The sequence below is a fragment of the Oryzias latipes genome, chromosome 17, assembly GCF_053564925.1.
Source record: "Oryzias latipes strain Hd-rR chromosome 17, Olatipes_Hd-rR_3.1".
Taxonomy (NCBI): Eukaryota; Metazoa; Chordata; class Actinopteri; order Beloniformes; family Adrianichthyidae; genus Oryzias; species Oryzias latipes.
In genome coordinates this window covers 18,430,110-18,449,506 of record NC_136253.1, presented here as the reverse complement: position 1 = coordinate 18,449,506, position 19,397 = coordinate 18,430,110, and the positions used below count along the sequence as shown (strand labels likewise).

The 19,397-nt window shown below is 42.0% G+C and overlaps 1 protein-coding gene across 4 annotated transcripts in view; it reads left to right on the top strand.

The window, feature by feature from the left end:
* The first annotated feature begins 370 nt into the window (after window positions 1–370).
* kcnn1a (potassium intermediate/small conductance calcium-activated channel, subfamily N, member 1a) overlaps window positions 371–19,397 on the top strand; it is a 97,211-nt gene continuing 78,184 nt past the window's right edge. The window contains exon 1 of one of the 4 annotated variants that reach the window (XM_078934817.1): window positions 371–523. Coding sequence is in view for 1 of the 4 variants with exons in the window: in XM_023964964.2 (XP_023820732.1) it covers window positions 10,258–11,532 (1,275 nt within the window). In the remaining 3 variants the exon portion in view is untranslated. Of the gene's footprint in view, window positions 524–9,256; window positions 11,533–12,425; window positions 12,572–17,780; window positions 17,875–19,397 lie in introns of those variants that run through there. The other 3 variants (XM_023964964.2, XM_078934818.1, XM_078934815.1) reach the window with 3 other exon arrangements.

The window sequence follows — 19,397 nt, the reverse complement described above, 5'->3', positions numbered from 1 at the left end:
CCCCCCCCCCCCTCCACACCCACCCCTTAGGGATTTTTTTTCTTCTCCATTTATCACAGCTCCCATCTGCGTTTTTCAAACATGACCCAAACCTTGTCAGGTTTTATCCCATCACTCTTGAATGGACACAATTACATCGATCCCCCCCCCCCCCGTAAACAAAATCACACCAGACACCACCCACCCCGATAAAACTTAACTGTCACTGGAGGAGAAGATCATTTGAAAGTAACTCATTTAAAAAAAAGCCACTTTTAAAGCCCAAAATCTTTGCACAGGCGTTTGGAGGAGAAAACCGTGGGGAGAGAAGAGAGAGCAGCCAATAGCTGCAACAATAAAGTGAGCGTGTGCTCGCGAAAATCCCAGTCTTCTGTTATTCCACGCTACAGGCGACAGGAGACCGCAATGACTGGGAGAACCCCTGCTATTAGTAGGAGACTATTGATTTTGTTGCTGTCATTTCTCATTATCTTGATGTGTCTTCTGCGAGCAGCAGGATTCTGCAACCTCCGTAAGATTAAAGGTACGTCCTTTAGCTTTGCTGCTTCTCTCACTTTGTTGCTTCACTTCAGATGGAGGGTTATGAGGGCATCAAATTTAGAATTCAGATTTTGGCGTCTGCAGCTTCCGGCTTTAAAAAATTCAGACTCAGAGAGCAGAAAAGGACTTTCTGTGTCAGTGGTGTGCAGAGTGGAAGGGCATTCCTGTGTTCTTGATGGGTGATCAGGATGAGTTGGAAAGGCATGTAGGCGTGCCCTTCTCGAAATTATTTTTTTTTGGAGTGTTTTCCAGAGAAGTGCACACAGCCCATCTCCGGCGGCTTACGCTGAATGCGAGGGAGGGTCAGTTGGTCATCTCCTTTGTGTTGGTTGCAGCTCTGATGATGAGACAGGGACCAAGTCTTTGAACCTTTGCATCGATGATGAGCTCTCTCCTCTCCAGCTCTCATCACCATATTTCACAAGTGGACAAACTGAGCCTCTCTTGTCAGATGCAGGTCCCGTCCGCCCACGCCGTAGTGAATCAGTGCTTACGTGTGTTCACGAGTGTGCACAAACACTGTGGCATATGTGCTGAAAAATCCAGTATTTTTACACCTGAAAGTGCATGCAGGGGTTCACGCAGATTCACCCCGGACTGAGTTATGGATGGAAAGTCTTCTATCTTTGCTCTCCTCATCATGACCTGCTCCATTTCAGCGACTTTGAGGACAGATTATGGTCCAGTGGCTCTTTAAGGCCACAACAGGAGGACCATGGCAGGCGTTTGTTGTTGTGAAACAGGCAGACGTCATGCAGAATGAGTCTTAAACAAAAGCCCCTCACGCATGTGTTGTGCTGAGTTAAGGCTGCAGCACCATGATGAGAAGCAGGAGCGCCGAGATCTTTAATACACAGGTTAAGCCTTTGAGTGAAGATTAATTTGATATTTTTCTTGTACAGAAACAAACCTGCTGTTGTAGGAGTCATTACACCTGATGGAATAGGGATGCTGGAAAATGATAGCTCATTCAAACACTGAAAATGAATCAAACATGTTTAAATGCCAAGAAAATGTTATGCTATTTTACCAAAATAAGTATCAGTCATCTGCTGTTGGTGGAACACAAACTAAAATGTAAGTAAAGCTTGCTACTAGTTAAATCCTACATAATATTAGTAAAAGTATAGTCATATTTTTTACCAAAAATGTTTTCACTTTGCAAAAAATATTTCGATGAAACTTTTGTTTGCAACAAGAAAAAAGGGGACCTATTTGGGGGAAACGAGGTATTCAGTTTTTTCTGTGTAGTGGGGATGTATTGGCATCAGACCGACAGCTTTCACTGAAGTGAGTGAGGGGAAAAAAAGGCAGGGTGTCCTCTGTGTGTTCTAAGTGTTGTGATTAAAACCAAGGTAAATATTTAATGAACCTTCCCGTTTATCCCTGGAGGTGTGGGGGGACGCTCCATTCTCCAGGTCACGCTGAGCTCATCTCCACAGATCTTAGTTTTCCCTGAAAGGTGCTACTGCTGTCTGAATCTTTCACTTTATTACCTTATTTGCACAAAATTATGTCTTGCACAAAAAGTTACTTGATAAAACAGTGAAAGTCTCACCATTGTCTGAGGGTCACAGTTAAAGGCAGACTGGTAGTAATATATGAAATCAAAGTTGTTTCATTCACAAATTTCTTATGTGTGGGATCCATAAAGTATTTCTGATTCTGATTCACAGCTTCGTTTTTTCCACCAATGTGAACTTACTTCATCCTGTGTTGGTTACAGGAGTTGCTGGAGCTTATCCCATTTTCCATAGAACAAAGGGAGAGTAGAGATCCAAGTCACCAGTTCAGCATAAGAAAATAAATTTGTCCAGTTTATGGTCAGATAAAGAAATAACACCTGAAGGAACAACAAGACAAATGAGAGGGAAATTCCCCCAATGAATAAAGGAAAATAAAAAAAAATAAGCAAATGAATAAGCCAGTAAAACAAGTCATAAAAATATCTAAAAGTTTTTATGAAACAAATAATTTTAGGACCACAAAGGAGACAATTTTTAGACAACTTTGTCACTTTATTGCATTAAAAGGTATTGATTTGCTGTTTTAGTTTAGTACTATAGTAGTCATTCCTTCTTCCTTTAATCACCATTAATGCAGGACTGAACAGCAGTGGTGCTGCCCTGGTTCTGCTGAAGAGTTGTTTGGTAGCACTTTAATAAACAAGAATTTTTCAAAGATTCATCTGGTTTGCAGGCATGACATGACAGTTAGATCACGACTCGCGACTGTTTACATTTTTTTCTTTTTTGAAACTCACTTTTTATTGGTTTTCTTTTTTATTGTCTGATACTAAAACAAGACAAACACCAAAGGAGAAAGAAAGGTACTGGTTACAACAAATAATCCACTCAGAGTTGGATCTTGAAAGCTATGCAAGGTTGCTTTCTCTGCGACAAAAGTATATAGTAGAGCAAAACCAGGGTTATGAGACATTAACTGTCATAAGTGTCCAAAAGAAAAGTATACGAAGAATGAAGAGTCTTAAGATTAATGCACTTTGTTGATATATTGAATAGATATGTTGAAAATATGAAGGAGAGAGCCATGATGTAGAAATTTAGGACTGTTTGTGTTTTTATTTTTGGAGTAATACAGTACGCCCCATCTGTGTCAGGCAGAGTTACTGGTCCTCCTTCTGCAGCCCTGGTCCAGCACTTCAAACATGGATTAGCTCTAAATGTTCACTCAATAGAGATAATCTGCTATAAGACTCAGAAACGGATGGATTCCATTACGTAAAAGAAGATGGTAAAGATGTACGCTTTGTCTTAGATGGTGGAAAAGGGTAATCCTAGATCTCCATCATTCAGCAAAAAACCTGAATGTCTGACGCTACACACTCACGAGGCATGTAATGTGTGTGCAAGAACATACTGAAGACGGCTTCTTAAACACGCATTTAGCATATGGTGTTCACACTGGGGTGTTGCTACCCGATACTATCGCATGCGTCCACAGTTGAAAGAGGTGCGAAATGTCGAAGTGGTGCAAATCTTGCACAGTCTTGCTCTGGGCTTTTTCTTCCACCGCTTTTTTCCAATATATGAAAGGTTTGGTGTCATGGAATTGCGTCTGTAGACAAACAGCAAGTATTAATTTCTTCTTTGTTATCAAGTTTCAAACGGTTGGCACTTCTGTGAAAGAAAAAGGACGTCATATGTGCATCACTACTAAATTCGAGTTCCTGACTGGTCAAAGTGTTTTAACTTTAAAAGCCCAATCAAGGCCACACGTCTTAAATGTAGAGCACAAAAATGGACTTAAAAACGTGCATATATGGGCAATTACATAGACTTATCATTGGAAAAAGCCTTTTGCACAAGATTCATCTCAAGTGGTGGGGAAAAAAAAACGTTTAGTGATTTGAATTTAAGAGGAAATGTAGCCAGTGATCTCGTAGGTCAGAAAATAGCTTCAGCCTCCCAGTCGCGCTGTCTGTGAGACCCAGACAGAGCGACTGGCTCAAGACCAGCTGTTCTGTCATCTGGCTGCTCCCTCTGAGAAGAAAAAAAAACAAAGCTACGAAAGTCACGACTCCAATTGCTGCCATCATAAGGACTTCATCATGTGCGGACCATATTAAGAGCCACACAGACCAGCCTGTGAAATCCATATTTGTCACCTTGTTCACTGCTGATATCACAGCTTGAAGGCCTGCTGTTGTCTCTGGTGCAACAGTCCTTCAGTCCTCGGGGCATTTTTCCAACAGGAAGGGACATCCAAAGCAATGACGTTACTTGACAGACTTAATCAAGATGCTTTCCGTTGAAGCAAGTTGGCAGGAATGTTGAGGAAATTTTAAATATTTCTGGATAAAAGAACTGCAAAAGATCTTTGTTTTTGGTCTTTTTTTGATTCATACTAAAGGCCAATTTGCCTGAGATTTAACTTTGTAAAGTTAAATTTCTTTCTGGTCTGTCATGATGCTGAGCGGCACGGACCGCGTCACAGAATTACTTTCTGTGCACACAGGTCATGTGTGCAGTTAAAAAACGCAGGATGCATGGAACAGGGCATGCACAAGAAACTGAAGGCAAAAAAAGAACCCCTTGTATTTTCAGTTTTCTCCTTCTTTGAAGTCTTCTGTTTCCTCATTGGTTCTTTTCTGCTCAAAGTAACTTTCAGTATATGTCTCTTTTTTGCCAATTTTGTAAATTTTGGGGTTCAAAATCTGCAGAAATATTTACCAGCCAGATCAGCCTCTTTAACTTTTTTCTTTTGAGAGGAACCCTGAATGCTTGGAGAGCGTGTTAAGAACAACATGTCCACCAAATAAAGTATTTTTTTTTGTTGTTGAAAGGGCCTGTATATTAACTGGACCATTTAAAACCAGATGCCAGTGCTAACATCCTTCTGATTTAATCCTAAATGAGCCTTGATGCTGAATTAACCTCTCTGAAACTTTTCTGTCACAAAACAGGCAGACGGCTGGTTCCGAATGCAGCAGGTTTATTAGCTGACCTAAAAGTCCACAAAGCGAAATCAGGGTCAGGCAGTACGGGGTCAATATCGAGCATGGGAGCTTCAAAGAAACAATGAAAATAGTCAGGATCCAGACGAGAGTCGGGGCAGGCAGCAGTCAAACGGAGTCAGAGACAAAACAGGGTCAGGAAATCAGAAGATCAGGTCCGGAGGTAACACTCGGCAATGTAGGCAGAGTGAGGCTCAGTGTAGTCCTTAAGTGTACTGTGAGTGATTGCAAATGAAAGTCAGGTGTGCAGCATCCAGGAACTCTGCGCTGGTGCGGTGCGGAACAAATTTTCTTCGCACAAGCTCCCTACTCCACTACATTCTGATGTATCCAATTGCAGACAAATAGATCCATCTTTGTTTCCTCGTCCGAGTTCGTACAGCTAGATGGCTCCAATGCTGCTAGAGGGAGAGCATGTAAAGAGATGGTTGATGGGAAGAGGAGGCAGGTTGACTCTGTGTCAGCAGTCCCGCCTGCAACTCCGAGGTGAATTTCTAATGAACTCCTGCCGCTCTGCAGAAATGGCCTAGAAAACGACACTTTTAGAATAGCTCAAAAGATGATCGGAGAGGGTCTTTAAATGGGAAAACATGAACTGTTTCTCAAACTCTTGAGAAGGAGAAATGGACAGCAAGTTTTATACTTTCAGATACAAATTGTTTTGTACTTTCTGAACACAAGGTATCAAAACAACATCAACAGGACATACTCTCATGCCAGGAAGCAAAGTCATACTAGTTTATTGTATTCTCTAAATCCTGTGAAGATAAAAGCGCTCACGCTGATATGATTTATCTTCCGTGTAGATGATCATGTGAGCAGATAAGAGGCAAAATCTTGGTACCTGTGTGTGTGTGTGTCTTATTTATTTATTTTGGGCAATGTCACAGTACTCTTCTCCGTCTCTTTTCAGATGAGCTCTTTTGATCCGCTCTCTGAACGGACACCTGCTCATTTTGGACTCACCTGGCTGTCCTGCTCCACTCAGACACAAACGTATCAGTTCGGCATGGTTTTTATTTTTATTACACAGACATTCCTCCCCCGTAAATCTCCCTTTTGTGTGATTAAAGCTCTCTTATCTTTCTCTACGATGATTTTGTTGACTTTCTGAGTTGATTCAAGCCTGCAAGCCTGCCTTAAGTTACCATCACCCATCTGTTTGCACTTTCTCCCGCTAGCTTACAGCCCCTCACAACTCCAACATAGCAGTGCAACAAAAATGGCGAGCAATATTGGAGCAATCCAGCTGCACAAACTTTTTCAAACAGCAGGATTTGAATAAAAAAAAACCCTCAGAAACGCAGTTTTAATCTTAATTTTATTTATACATGTCCTCTATCAAGAGAAAAATGACTTAAAAACTTGTCAAAAACACTATTTTTCATTAGAGTGGGTCTATAAAGCGACTTGAAGCGTGCACGAACGATCCTGTGGTCATCGAATGTCTGTGTTGAGAACAGAAGTTGTAGTTGATTGAATTATTCATCTGTGCAGAGCAAGTTTGCTTCCCAAACAAGGAAAGGAAACTCCATCTTGGCAGCAGACTCACACAGGTCAGAGTGACCAATTACTTAATGAAAATGATCAGGTTTCTGCTCTTTGCATTCCTGCAGCTGTAAAACAGGATGTATCCTTCCCTCCTTTCCAACGGCCGAGCCAAACGAGCCACTGCTCCAGCCTTAGGACTCTTCAAAACTTCAGACAGCTGAAACAGCTGAAATGAGAGGATTATTACTTATTAAGATTGGCTAATGTATGATATGAAGTTGGCTTCTCTTCACGTCCCCTCCTGCCTTCTCGGTTCAGCCTGATCTCCTCTGCCTGATGATAAAAATGCTGCGTCTCACTGTGTGCCATACGTGTGTGTGTTTCCTAATTTCCCTCAGGTGCAGCATAATAATTTAAAGCAGCGTCAGCTGACTTCACAGCGACAGGTGAGAGCAGATAAAAAAGCAGCTCCACCCTCCACGGGCAGGTTGCTAACGTGAGGATGCTTGAGTCAGTCGATTAGCGTGTGATGCTGCTGTTACATACGGTGTGATGTTTGGAAAAAAAAAGGTGTTTGATACTGAAACAGTATGTTGACTTGACCAGTTTAGTCTCCTCTCAGTAAAGTGGTTTTGACATCTGACCTGTGAGGTCCACACGCGTCTCCAAGAAAAGATGTGAGCCTGCAAGCTCTTTGGACGGTTGCATGTTACAAGTAAAAATGTTTAAGGATATCAGGGATAAATCGCTGCCATGTGCAGCAGCCAATGCAACCATTTGTCCCTATTCCTAAAAAATGTAAGCTAAGATCTATATTGAAGTTGCAGAGAGAAGGTTCAATTTTTCCACACTTTTAGCCTTTTTTAAATGTTTTGAAGATTTGGACTGCCGCTAAAGGGACTTTTTATGTATTTTTACTGTTATATATTATCTATCTGAAGTTTTTAATTGAGCTATAGTAACAAGGTAATATCCCATTTGTGGGATCTAATCTCTTCTATTCTATTCTATTCTATTTATGACTACGGACAATAACAGATCCTCGAACAAAATGTGTATAGGCTTTAGTTAATTGAAATTTAAATGAACTTAATGGTTCTCTATGGATTTTGACCTTTTTTCTGCAAAGTAACATTTGTTCCAGTAATAAATCTAATATTTTGACCTCCTCTTGGTGCTCCATGGTGGTAGTTGGAACTGTCCACTCACAGCATACAATTATTGGTAAGGATCCTGTGCTGAGACTCTTTGTTCAAGTGTTCTTTTATGTATTCTTTACTGTTTTCTGTTTCTGTACTGTTTTCTTTGTATTTAAAAACACTCATTGGGGAAGTGATCACTCTTTTTTTTCAGTCAGTTGTGATTCCTGCTTTAGACGGTTAAGAAGTCCTTACTGATGATGGAGTTTAAACTTAACCCTCATTTCTTGTTTTTTTGTAAAAGGCTCTGAACTTATCTAGCGCTCTACTACCCTCTCAGAAGGCCCAAAAGCGCTTTCCAGTCACAGTCCCATTCATCAATGCAAACACACATTGACACATCTCCGCTGCCTGGAGCGACGTGCACACCGGGCTTGTGATGAGTGTTCAACTCATGGTGTTCACACTGGACTGTTGCTACCCGATACCAGCATGTATCCTGCAGTTGAAAGAGGCTTGGTCTAAAATGTTGAAGCAATGTAAAGCTTATGAATCTTGCTCCAGGCTTTTTCATTCATAGCTGTATTCCGATACATGACAGACTTGGTGTCATAGAATTCCAGCTGGGCACAAACCACAATTATTAATTTCTCCTCCATGATCAGTTTTCAAACTGTTGGTACTTCTGGGAATCATAATGGACACAATTCATCCGTCACTACCATATCTGAGTCCCTGCAGGGGTCAGGTATTGACCTGTTACAGCTTTCAATGAGCCTTCAGTGGAAGTGTGTTTTGCATAGAAGTCGAAAATGGTCGTAGAAAGTTTAGAACGTGGAAGCCTGAGACACGCATTTTTTCCTGTTTACATAGACTTTTTATCAGCTGCTTGAACGTGCATTGCCGAGGGTAGTGTAAATATAGCTTAACACTGGTGCAAACCTATAATGCAGGATTTAGTGCCTTGCCCAAACTTTGACACGTCGGCAGGCAGGACCGGAACCAAGCCTCCAATCTTCAGAACAGAGGTTGACTTCTGTACCACAGCAGCTTTTTAAAACATTTTGACACCCGCAACCTTTAGCTTCATAGCTTTTGGCACATAGCTGTGATAACCCATGTAGCTACTCAAAGATATGAAACACATTATTTTATTACATTTGCCTTTTGGGGTTTAGTTCTTAACTAAACTAAACAAGATGTCACTTTAAAAGTGGGGCTGCACTGTGGCGTTGTGGTTAGCGCCCCCACCTCACACCAAGAAGGCCCTGGCTCAAATGCTGGGACCCCTCTGTGTGGAGTTAGCATGTCCTCCCCATGTGTGTGTGGGTTTTCTGTTTCCTCCTAGGGTCCAAATGGATGCTTCACTGGTTAATTGGTGCCTCAAACATGCCCCTATAGGTGTGCATGTGTTTGTGTGGCCCTGCAACAGACCCTTAACCTGTTCAGGGTGTACCCCACCTTCACCCAACAGGGTTGGCTCCAGCAACCCTGTGACCCCAAAATGGATTCAGCAGGTTTTGAGGACTAATGGGTGGATCTTAAAAAAATGACTTTTTTCAACAGCACAGTTTTTCTCTCAATATAATATTTATTAAATCATTGCTTTTAGTTGAATTATACCAATTTAAAATTAACTTGACTACAACATGAAAAAATACAAGATCCTCTCACCCCCATGCTACAACTTAACATGATTTCTCATGAAGAATCTAAAAAATCTGAGATTCTTCATGAGAAATCCACTTGATGATAACCTCAAGAACATCTCCATGTGTCTCATTCTCCAGTCTTTGGATGGCTCTGGACAGTTGTGGTCATGTAAGTTTTATTTAAATGGAAGCCTCCTTCATTCCTCCATTGTGTAATGTCAGGGTGATGATCCGAGGAAAATGTACAAAAACCAGGCTCCACGTGTGTTTGACAGTTCTCTACTCAAAATGCCGCTGCTTTTTCCCTCCTTCTGTTCCTCTCTGCGTCTATTCACCGGCATGTTGCAGGAAGAGGCTGCATGCATGCAGCAGTATAGACTGTCAGCTCTCTGCAGCAGCAGCTGCACGCATGCAAGCATCCACGCAGCCCCCATCCTTACATCTGCCTGCTAATTACACAAAAAAACGGCTCTTCATTGTAAGACACGCTGCAAGGGAAGGCTCTTGGACATGATGTAATCAGATGTTCTGATTCGATGCTGTCCAACAAGTGGAAGCTGCGCAGAAAACTATTCAATATTGCTCCCTGGCTTAAGATGGAAGGTAATTCATTTCTGTTTGATCACATTAAAGATGAGTCAGGTTTAAAAAAAAGAAATATTTTAGCTGAGAAACCAACAGCTCTTCTGTATGAAAATGATTCATCATGAGATTTGAAAATGTTGGGAACATCTGAGGAAAGGTTCGATCCCCTGCAACCTGTGCGCATGGTAAGCAATGGACCGGTGCTGAGTCGAAGGCGGCGTTCTGGCTGTACAGTGACGTTTTAAGGCAGGTCCTGGTCAAACCTACCAATGGTAAAAGTCGGTCCTACTCTGCTGGGACTGGTCGCAATGAATGGGTGTCGTTGCTCTGCGCAGCAAAGGAGCATCCACAGCAAGACGCGGCGATCAGGGGGATGCGGCATCGGTACGCGGGAGCTGTCCATCAGCACCAGATCCCCGCCAGAAAGACCGAGCAGCACCGAGAGCAAGTCGCGCCCGTTTTCTGCCTGCCACCCCCGCCCTCCTCCCGAGAGCGCACCACCGCCGCCGCGCACCGCCAGAGTCTCCAGGAGCTCCCGTGTCTGATCCAGCCCCCACGGAAACCCGTCCACAGCGGAGACGCGCTCCCTCCGGCGAGCTACACCACCCACCCACCGGCGCAGCGAGGAACCGCAGCCAGCAGCGGGGAGCCGGCGCACCTGCAGCAGGATCCCTGGGCCCCGTCCGGCTATCAGCAGCAGCCGCCGCCGCCGCCGCCGCTGCAGTCGGAGGGGGAGCCTTTTTTTCCAGGCTGCCACTGCAGCTTTTCAGAGCAGGAGGCGATCGTTCTACAAAACAAGCATGACCCTCTTCCTCCGCAGCCCTCCTCACTTTTCCCGGCACCCATAGCCATACCACCACCGCCGCCGCCGTCATCCTCCTCTCTGCTTCTTTCCCAGGGATCAAGAGAAGGGGATCGTTTCCGAAGGAGCGGAAACAATTGCAAGGAGGGGAGCATCGTGGAACGCTGCAGGGGAGGAGGAGGAGGAGGGCACCGAGACCACAGGCAGTTGTTGCAGCAGCAGCAGCAGCGCTGTCATTTCAGACTCCAACAGAGGGACCCCTCCCCTGAAGGAAGCCGTGCAAACTCGGAAACTGTAAATGTGTGCGAGGCCACAGAGTCTGGGAGAGCATTTGGGAGTCAGTCTCAGGAGCTGCAGCAGCAGCAGCAGCAGCAGCAGCAGCAGCAGCAGCAGCAGCAGCAACAGATCCCTCAATTACGCGCGCAGCAACAGCTGCTGGTGGGAAGCAGCTTGCCTGTCAACTACTGCGCCAACGGCTCAGGAGAGCTATGTAAGACTCAGCAGGCACCACTGCTGCGACAGCAACAACAACAACAACAACAGCAGCAGCAGCAACAGCAGCAGCAGCAAGGTGCGCTGGGAATCTGTGCCCGGCGTCCGCAGCAACACTGTGAACAAGATCGCAATAAGTGCGCGAAGATCGCCGCGCACGGCGGCCAGGCGCAGCCGCACAGCCGCGTAACTCAGCCGGTCACACCGCAGCCACACGCGGAGAATTCGGACTGCAGCAGCAGGAGCAGCAGCAGCAGCAGCAGCAGAGGCAGCCCCAACTACGGCTCCAGCTATCACCTGTGGCCAGAGAGCCCGCATAAAGGAGAGGAGAGAATCTGCATCGACCTCCATAAGGTGCGTCTCCACTCAGCGCTGACAAAAAATAAAATGAATAATAATATTAATAATAATAGAAAAAAAGAATAAAAACAACAACAAAGTGACCACGCCTGTTAACATGATTTTGATGTGGCGGATCCGTGCAGGACGCGCATGTAAGGAAAGACAGGGGTGGTGGTGGTGGTGGTGGGAGGGGGGGGGGGGGGGTTAGAATGCATCGTTCTTTCATGCAATACTTGTGCGCCAGCGCTCAACATGGCATTCGCGCGGAGGGCGCAGTGACGCGCACACACCTGTTCCATGTTGCGGTGTTTCTTTCTTTTTTTTTAGGAACCCGCTTCATTACGCTGCGGAAATCACAAACAAAGGCAGCTGAGCTTATAGCTTCAGCATCAGCAGGCCCACACCTGACACACCACGAGCTCAGGCTGCTGCTCTTTACTGACTCGGGGAAGGATGGGTTGTAATAAAGATGACTGCCACAGTAAATATAAGAAAACCTCAAGGTTGCCAAATCTGACCCCAAACATGACGAAAAACACAAATGAATAAGATTCATTCAAAAACAAATAATTGGAAAAATATGAAGTTAACAGATTCGATTTAAAAAACATTTGAATTTCAAGTGAAAATAAATAAGTCAGAAGCCAAAAATGAAAAACCTTATGGATGAAAAATATTTGACTTCTGCTAAAAAATGATTTAAAAGTAATATAAAAATTAGATATAAGTTCAATTTCCAACTTATTCAACAACTTTCGCTTTATGTTTATGCTTTATTTTTTACTTTATTTTTCCCCACGGTGTCAAGGTGAAGTTTTTGTCCCACAAGCAGGAAGGGAAACAACAAAAGAGGTTGCTGCATTTAAATAAGAACAGCTCTCGACTGTAGCGGGCCACTGCTGCAATCAAGGGCTGAGCAGGCTCCAGCAGTGACGGGGGTGGGGGTGGGGGGGGTTCTTTGAGAACCTTGACATGACTGTTCTGAACTCAACTCAACTCATTTTGGAGCGTCAGCAGAAGAGCATCTAGCCGGATTAAAAAAAAAAAAGAGGTAAATTGAATCTTGGAGCTTTTTACAGCTAAATGTTATTGACAAATGTCTATGTAACAACTTCATACTAAATTAACATTAGCTATTTTGGACAATTTACCTAAAGATTTTATTTGCATTTTTTGGACAGCAAAACAAGACAAAACAGCATAATTTCTAACATATTTTCTGGAAAAAAAATTCACATGAAGAAATTTTATCTTATATTAAAAGGAATCACTTAATTTGACTAAAAGTCACACAAATATTTAGATAGACAAACAGAAGTGAAACTTTTGCTTGTAAACAGCCTTAAATAAACTCTTATGTTTTGTCAATTTTTCATCTGTTCTAAAGTCAATCACTCTGAGAGCTGAGACAGTGAGGAGTTTAAGATCTAAAAAATCCCCCCAAAAGTAAGTGAACGTTCAAAAAATAGGGTGGGATTAACGCTGCACAGGGACTTTGCAGTGCCATAGCAATTACAATTTCAATATGGTTTAAAAAAACACATTGAACAAATTGTATTGTAGAATTTTAGTCTTGGTGAGCTTGAATTGTCATTTTGTGAATAAGTGATCTTTAGAAATTATGCTGCAAAAGAAAAGATTTATCCTCCATGTAAAGTTGTTTGTTCTGAATTTCTTAATCGTGGACGCCTTTGTTTAACGCTCGCTCAGCAGATCCAGCTATCTTTGAATCATAATTCTGAAGAACCTCATGCTGTTACACACAGGTATTTTGCAACTTCTAAGAAGTTGCTGGAGTATCTAAATCAAACATTTTGTCAATTTTTTCCCCAACGTAGCTCAACGTTCCCTTAAAATATGGAAAATAATCTACAAATACACTGCAAAAACTTATTTTCTGTCTTGCAGGTAAAAATAATCTTATCAAGAAGGTTTTCCGATTGCAAAATAATCTTAGTTTAACAAAACATGTCTGAATGATTACATTTTCTTCTTACAATAACAATTCTTGGGGTCTTACTCCATTGACTGCATAATTTTGCTTAATTTAAAAATGTTGATTTACAAATTTAAGTTTTTGCAGTGTGACCAAGTGAATAACTCTTTATTTTAGAGGTTTTAGCTCAGTGAATTGTTGCCTGTTTGGTCTTCTTGTATAACTAGTCAAGTCATGAGGACAATGACTGCAGACATGAATGTCTAGAGCTTGACCCAAACCGGCAGTCTCTCCATATTGCTTTTAAAATAAACGTTATGTTAACTGGCAACTCTAACAGTTAAGGTTTTTCCACTTTAACCCTTGTGTTATCTTAGATGACCCCACCCTTGCATTGACGTGTCCTCCCTACCATGACAAAGGTGGATAAATGTGGAAAGATTTCATGTAATCCATGGACACCAGTGAAGATCACAAATCATTGAAGCAAAAAGGTTCAGAACACTGTCTAGTGGGTCTAGATGACCCAACTCCCAATGTTAACGTGCCTAGGATAGCACAAGGGTTACAGCTTTATTTAATAATTTTTGCCCAATTCTCAGCACTTTTGGGTTAGAGTAACTTATAGTTATAAACTTATAATTTCTGCTTCCAGCTGATGATGTCAGACACCATCTTGCCTGCAGCCAGGACCCTCTCCACCTGATCAGAAAGTAGAAAAAATATGTGTTTTTATAGTTTTTAGAGTATTATTCAAACCAAATCTTCTTGATTTGCTTGTTTAAGACTACAAAGGTTCGTAGTCTTAAACAATCATATGAAACATCCATAAATTGGTATTAGAGCATCAATGCTGTTTCTACAAAAATAGGGATGATGATGTATGGCTGCATCAATATTTTTCGTCCACTCTTGTCAGCGTCGGGCACGTGGGAGAAAGTCCTAACAGGATAACAGGATGACAGTTTTTAAATATAATCATCCTCCGCATTGTGCAACTCCCCAACACTCGACTGGCATCGTGAATGAAGTGTTGCCATGTCAGAAAAGAATTACATAAGAATTATCTGGAAAAATCTGGAAGGGGATCAATCTTATCTGGATTCATGCTGATCATCCCACTGTTTTTTTCTCTTTAATTTATTCATTTATTTAGTTGGTTCCCACCACAAGCACGGCGATCGAGCGAGGCACTCTTTTCTGTCCGCAGACATTTGTGGGATCATGGTTACATCAGCTCCTCCACTCCCCTCCCATCTGCAATCCCTTAAACAAAACACTTGTGGCAGAACACGTCTGATGCAGCGTGTTGGGTTACAGTGCCGCTGAAACCCAATACCTTTCACCACAGAAGAGAAGGCAGGTGGTACCGTACCATGACCCGCCTCGGTTACACTAAGTTTTCAAAGGTGTGTTTCTTCTATTGTGCTGAGCTGTGTAAGCACTGTAATGCCCTCCGCTTACTGCTGTGCTGATATCGCCACAGTAACAAATTAAGTTTACCAACATTGCTTGGTTCTGCTCAGGAAAGTAGATTTTTGAAGATCGATTAAGAAGCTGATTGTTCACATTTCACATTGTAACCATTTTAGGACTCCTTGGGGGCTCGGAGGGCCAGAAGAGCAAATACGCCGTCTCATCACCATATTGGGCTGCAACCAGCCTTTAAATGCACCCACTCATGTGTGAAACACGCGCCAGCCTAACTTTCAAACGGAGGACAAATGGCTCCAAAGACGAAGAAAGCTATTAAAGTAAAGGCTTCCGTGCAGCTCCGGCCAAATAGGCACGCCAACATACAAATAATCACCCTATACAATCAGGAAAAAGGTCAACACGACGTATATCAAAGCAGCACTTGCATGCAACTTAGTGTCCACTTGACGATGTCTGGAGGAGGAAGTGTTACGATTTAGTGGGGGTAGAGTGTTTAGATGGGGAATTGTTTGGCTTTGGAGAGGAATAAAAACTCTTTTTTGCTGTTTTAGATACAAAGAATGTTCATCTTGGTTGTGTGAAGTGGGGAACATTACAAAAATAAAGTGCTGGTTTTCAGTACAGGAGTTCTAGGGATTCCACATTTTAAAAATGTCCCTTCTGTCATGTTTTAGATGAAGTTCAAAAGACGGGAAATGTGAGAAGCATTTTCCTTTTTTTTTTTTATTGATATTGATCTATTCTAGAGGCAACAAAAGGCAATGTTTATTTTGTGTTTAGTCTTGCACATGTACAGTATATGTACAAATATTTCATTATAGTAAAAACAAAAAAAATTTCAAGAGGACTTAAGGACATACTCACACCAGACTACCTGTACCGATCCGCGGTTAAACAAGATCGTTAGCCTGTTTCATTTTTGTCATTTCTTCGGGGGCAGTGCTGCAGTATTGTCCACGACAATTTGGGTCTGAGCTCAGAACCCAATGTTACATAAAAGTTCAGTTCCTCCACTTCATCAAAAAAGCACTACCATATTTCTTTTATTTAAAAAAAGTAAATTTTGTCTCTTATATTTGTCATTATTTAACTAAAAACCGGCTGTAGCAGTAAGGCATTTCCTATGGGTCACCTCCAGGCGATTCGTCCAGTTATATATTATATTGTCAATTATTGCACTTCAGCGGTTAATAAACAACTAGAGGGCACTGTAGGTGTGAGTGTCAGTATTTGCTACTTACAGCAATGCAGAAGAAGAAGCACCATCCAAAACAGGCATAGAGGAGAATCTGATTGTTCACCTCATGAACTTTATGATATTTTTCTTAGTTGCATATAAACATTTTTTTTTTCCTTCCTCGACTAATGCGGGGACAGGAAGTCATGGTTATGTAGACACAGAAGTAATGCTGACGCTGCTGTCATTCAGACGCAGCTCCTGGCTGCAATAGATGGTAAACCTCACGGAAAAAAAGTCTGAATTATCTCAAGATCCCAGACATGGAAACAAGCTTATTAAGGCTTTTGTAGAGCTTCTCAAAATATATAAACCCGATCTCTCAACATCATCTGGGTCTTCCATGCGTTGTAAATGAGATATACAATCAATGCTTCTATGAGGCTAAAAACTTGACAGTATCTCCTCTCGCTTTTGACGTAAGCATAAAGTTCATGAACACATTTTTTGGCAGGTATTGAACATTGAATTTGACTCGTGTCAGTGGACGTGAATTTGATGTGTGTTCAGCATGAATGCAGCATTTTGGCAAATTCCTTCAGAAGCGTTTTTCTCTCAAAAGTGCGATTTATACTCCGTAGCAACTTATTTATGTTTTTTTCTTCTTTATTTTGCAGTTTTTTGCTTCTGCGACTTATATTCTGGAGAAAAAAAAAAACATTAAAACGTTTATTAAAATTATTAAAAATATCTGCCATCATATAGTTCATATAAATATTGCACAAATGGAGTACTTACCAGGTGTAGAGAGGTAATATTGACTATTTAATATTTGGTACACCCTAGACGGTAGGTGGCAGTCTGGACCCTTTTTGTAGGTTTGCCATTTACCAAAAAAAATAGGAAGAAGAGCTTGATATCTTATAAAAAAAAGTATAGCGAGTATACTATAGACCATGTATGTGTAGTTTAAGGAGTTAACTAACTGAATACGTCTTTAGACTAAATTTGGAACATTTTAAGTTTACAATACATAGATTGTAGGCTATATAAAAAGTAAACTTCAAGTATTCTACCTCACTTTTAGCATAGACTAAGCATACTTGTAGTACACTTAAATAGACTACTCTTTGCCAAGTGGTATGCTGAGCCAAACCTGAGTTCCCAAGAAGCTCTGGCTCACTCCATCCTTCCCCAACGTGGGAATAGAGAAATCGGGCACAGCATGAATTACCTTGTGTGCATTCATGTGACTCTGGTGACAATCTCAATTCACCCAGATTTACCAGAAACACCATCCGTAATCTGAAGACAGACTTGCTTCAGAGGCGTTCTAACTCTTGAATGGATGTCCTTCTTTTCAAATGCAAAGAGTGTGACTACAGGGTGAATTTGGATTCATTCATCGTCTCCTCAGCTGTTTGTTTGCATTGGCTCTCTGGAACGAAGAATGAAGAACAATTGATGCAAACAGATTTGCTCTTACAGTGGTAGTTTCCTGGAGGATTTGTGCCAAGAGGAACTTTGTGCTGGTTTGGATTTTCTATCGGTCATCTATCTGCTTTTGTTGCCAGACCTTCAATTTTTTTGGTCTCACATTAGGCCTCCGTATTCTAGAGGCACCACCTTTAAAGTAAACAATTAATTGTTGGCTGAACAATTAAATGTCAGCATAGGGGCAGATTGTGGCTCCCTGTGTATGACGAAGGAGTGGCACTGCTGTAGGTGTCTGATAACAGCTGTACTGAGTGGGAAGGTGTGGGAGCCTCTTAGTTTCAGCTGCAGCTGGCACCGCGCACAGCCAGTAAGTATGAACACAAAGTTTTTTTTAAATAATTGATGGTTGTTGGTTTTTATTCTCCTTTTAATCCTCTGCCTAAAGTGCTCGGAAATAGATTTGTGTCTTTTGTGTGTGTTGCTATGGAGAGTTCAGCTCGGTCGAGATTTGTTAAAGTGCCGTGTCTCATGGATCTCAACAGCCTTTTGGTACATGCACACATGTGATGCGCGATCAAGAGTGGCATTCTTTAGAAACGCTTTCAGTATACGGTGTTCACACGGAACTGTTGCCACCCAATACTACCGCATGTACTCACAATTGGAAGACACTTAGTGTAAAATATCGAATCGGTGAAGATCTCGCAAAACTTGCTCCAGGCTTTTTCTTTCACAGCTCAATTCCGATACATGAAAGACTTGGTGTCACAAAATTCCAACCGGGCACTTCCCCTCCATGATCAATGTTCAAACGGCATGAACTTCCATGAATTAAAAAGGACGCTAACATTGTGTCTTTACCAAAATCATGTCCCTGATTGGTCAAAGTTTGATGCGTTCAATGGCCATGCGTTTTGTACATAGAACCCAAAATGGAACTCAAAAAAGGTAGGCTTCTGCGAGATTTTTGAACACAGAAGCTTGAAACACGCATTTACACTTTAACACAAAGTTTTATGAACAAATGTCCCTGAGTCCGGTGTGAATATAGCATAAGGGCAGACACTCCACCACAAGCCACTGAGTTGCTAAATGTTAATGGAACTGCTAACATATTTAATAAACCTGAGAGTTCTGACCGAGGAAGCCCGAAACGTGCTTTTACATGGACTTTTCATGCTACGTACACACCAGGCATGTGTTGCACGTTACATGGTTTCATGAATGCACTTCATATTTTCACACTGGACAAAGCAGGGAATGGTGGGGATTGGCGTCTTCTTCTTTTGATTTTATACTTGATACTAGTGAATGCCCACCACTAACAGTTGGAAGAGTCTTGGTGGGAAATGTTGAATCAGTGCAAATCTCACAGGTTTTGCTTCAGGCTTTTTCTTTCACAGTTCTATTCCGATGAAAGACTTGGTGTCACATAATTCCGGCAGTGCAGAAACAGCAATTATTGATTTTTACTCCATGATCAATTTTCAAATGGTCGGCACTTCCATTTTTTTTAATAGAACGCTACTCATATGTCACTTCCAAATCAGACTTCCTGATTTGTAATAGTTCAGCTGTTTGGGTTCAAGCAGTCGAACGTTTAACTGGTTGAACTTTCAATAAATGGCCGGTTTGTATGTAGAAGCGAGAGTTCCGAATGCGGAAGCACGAAACATTGGTTTACGAGCGTTTTTACGCAGACTTTTCATTGAACCCGGTTGCTCGAACGCCAGTTGCCGAAGCTGGTGTAAACATAAGGTAATTGGAGGTGTCCACTTGAATGTGCGTTTCTGAGCCGGCTGTGAGTGTACCATTAGCTGCTTCAAGCCCTCAGAAAAACTTCTTTTACTGAAAGTGGAGTTTAGAAAGTCATAAAGTGTCATTTCGGCA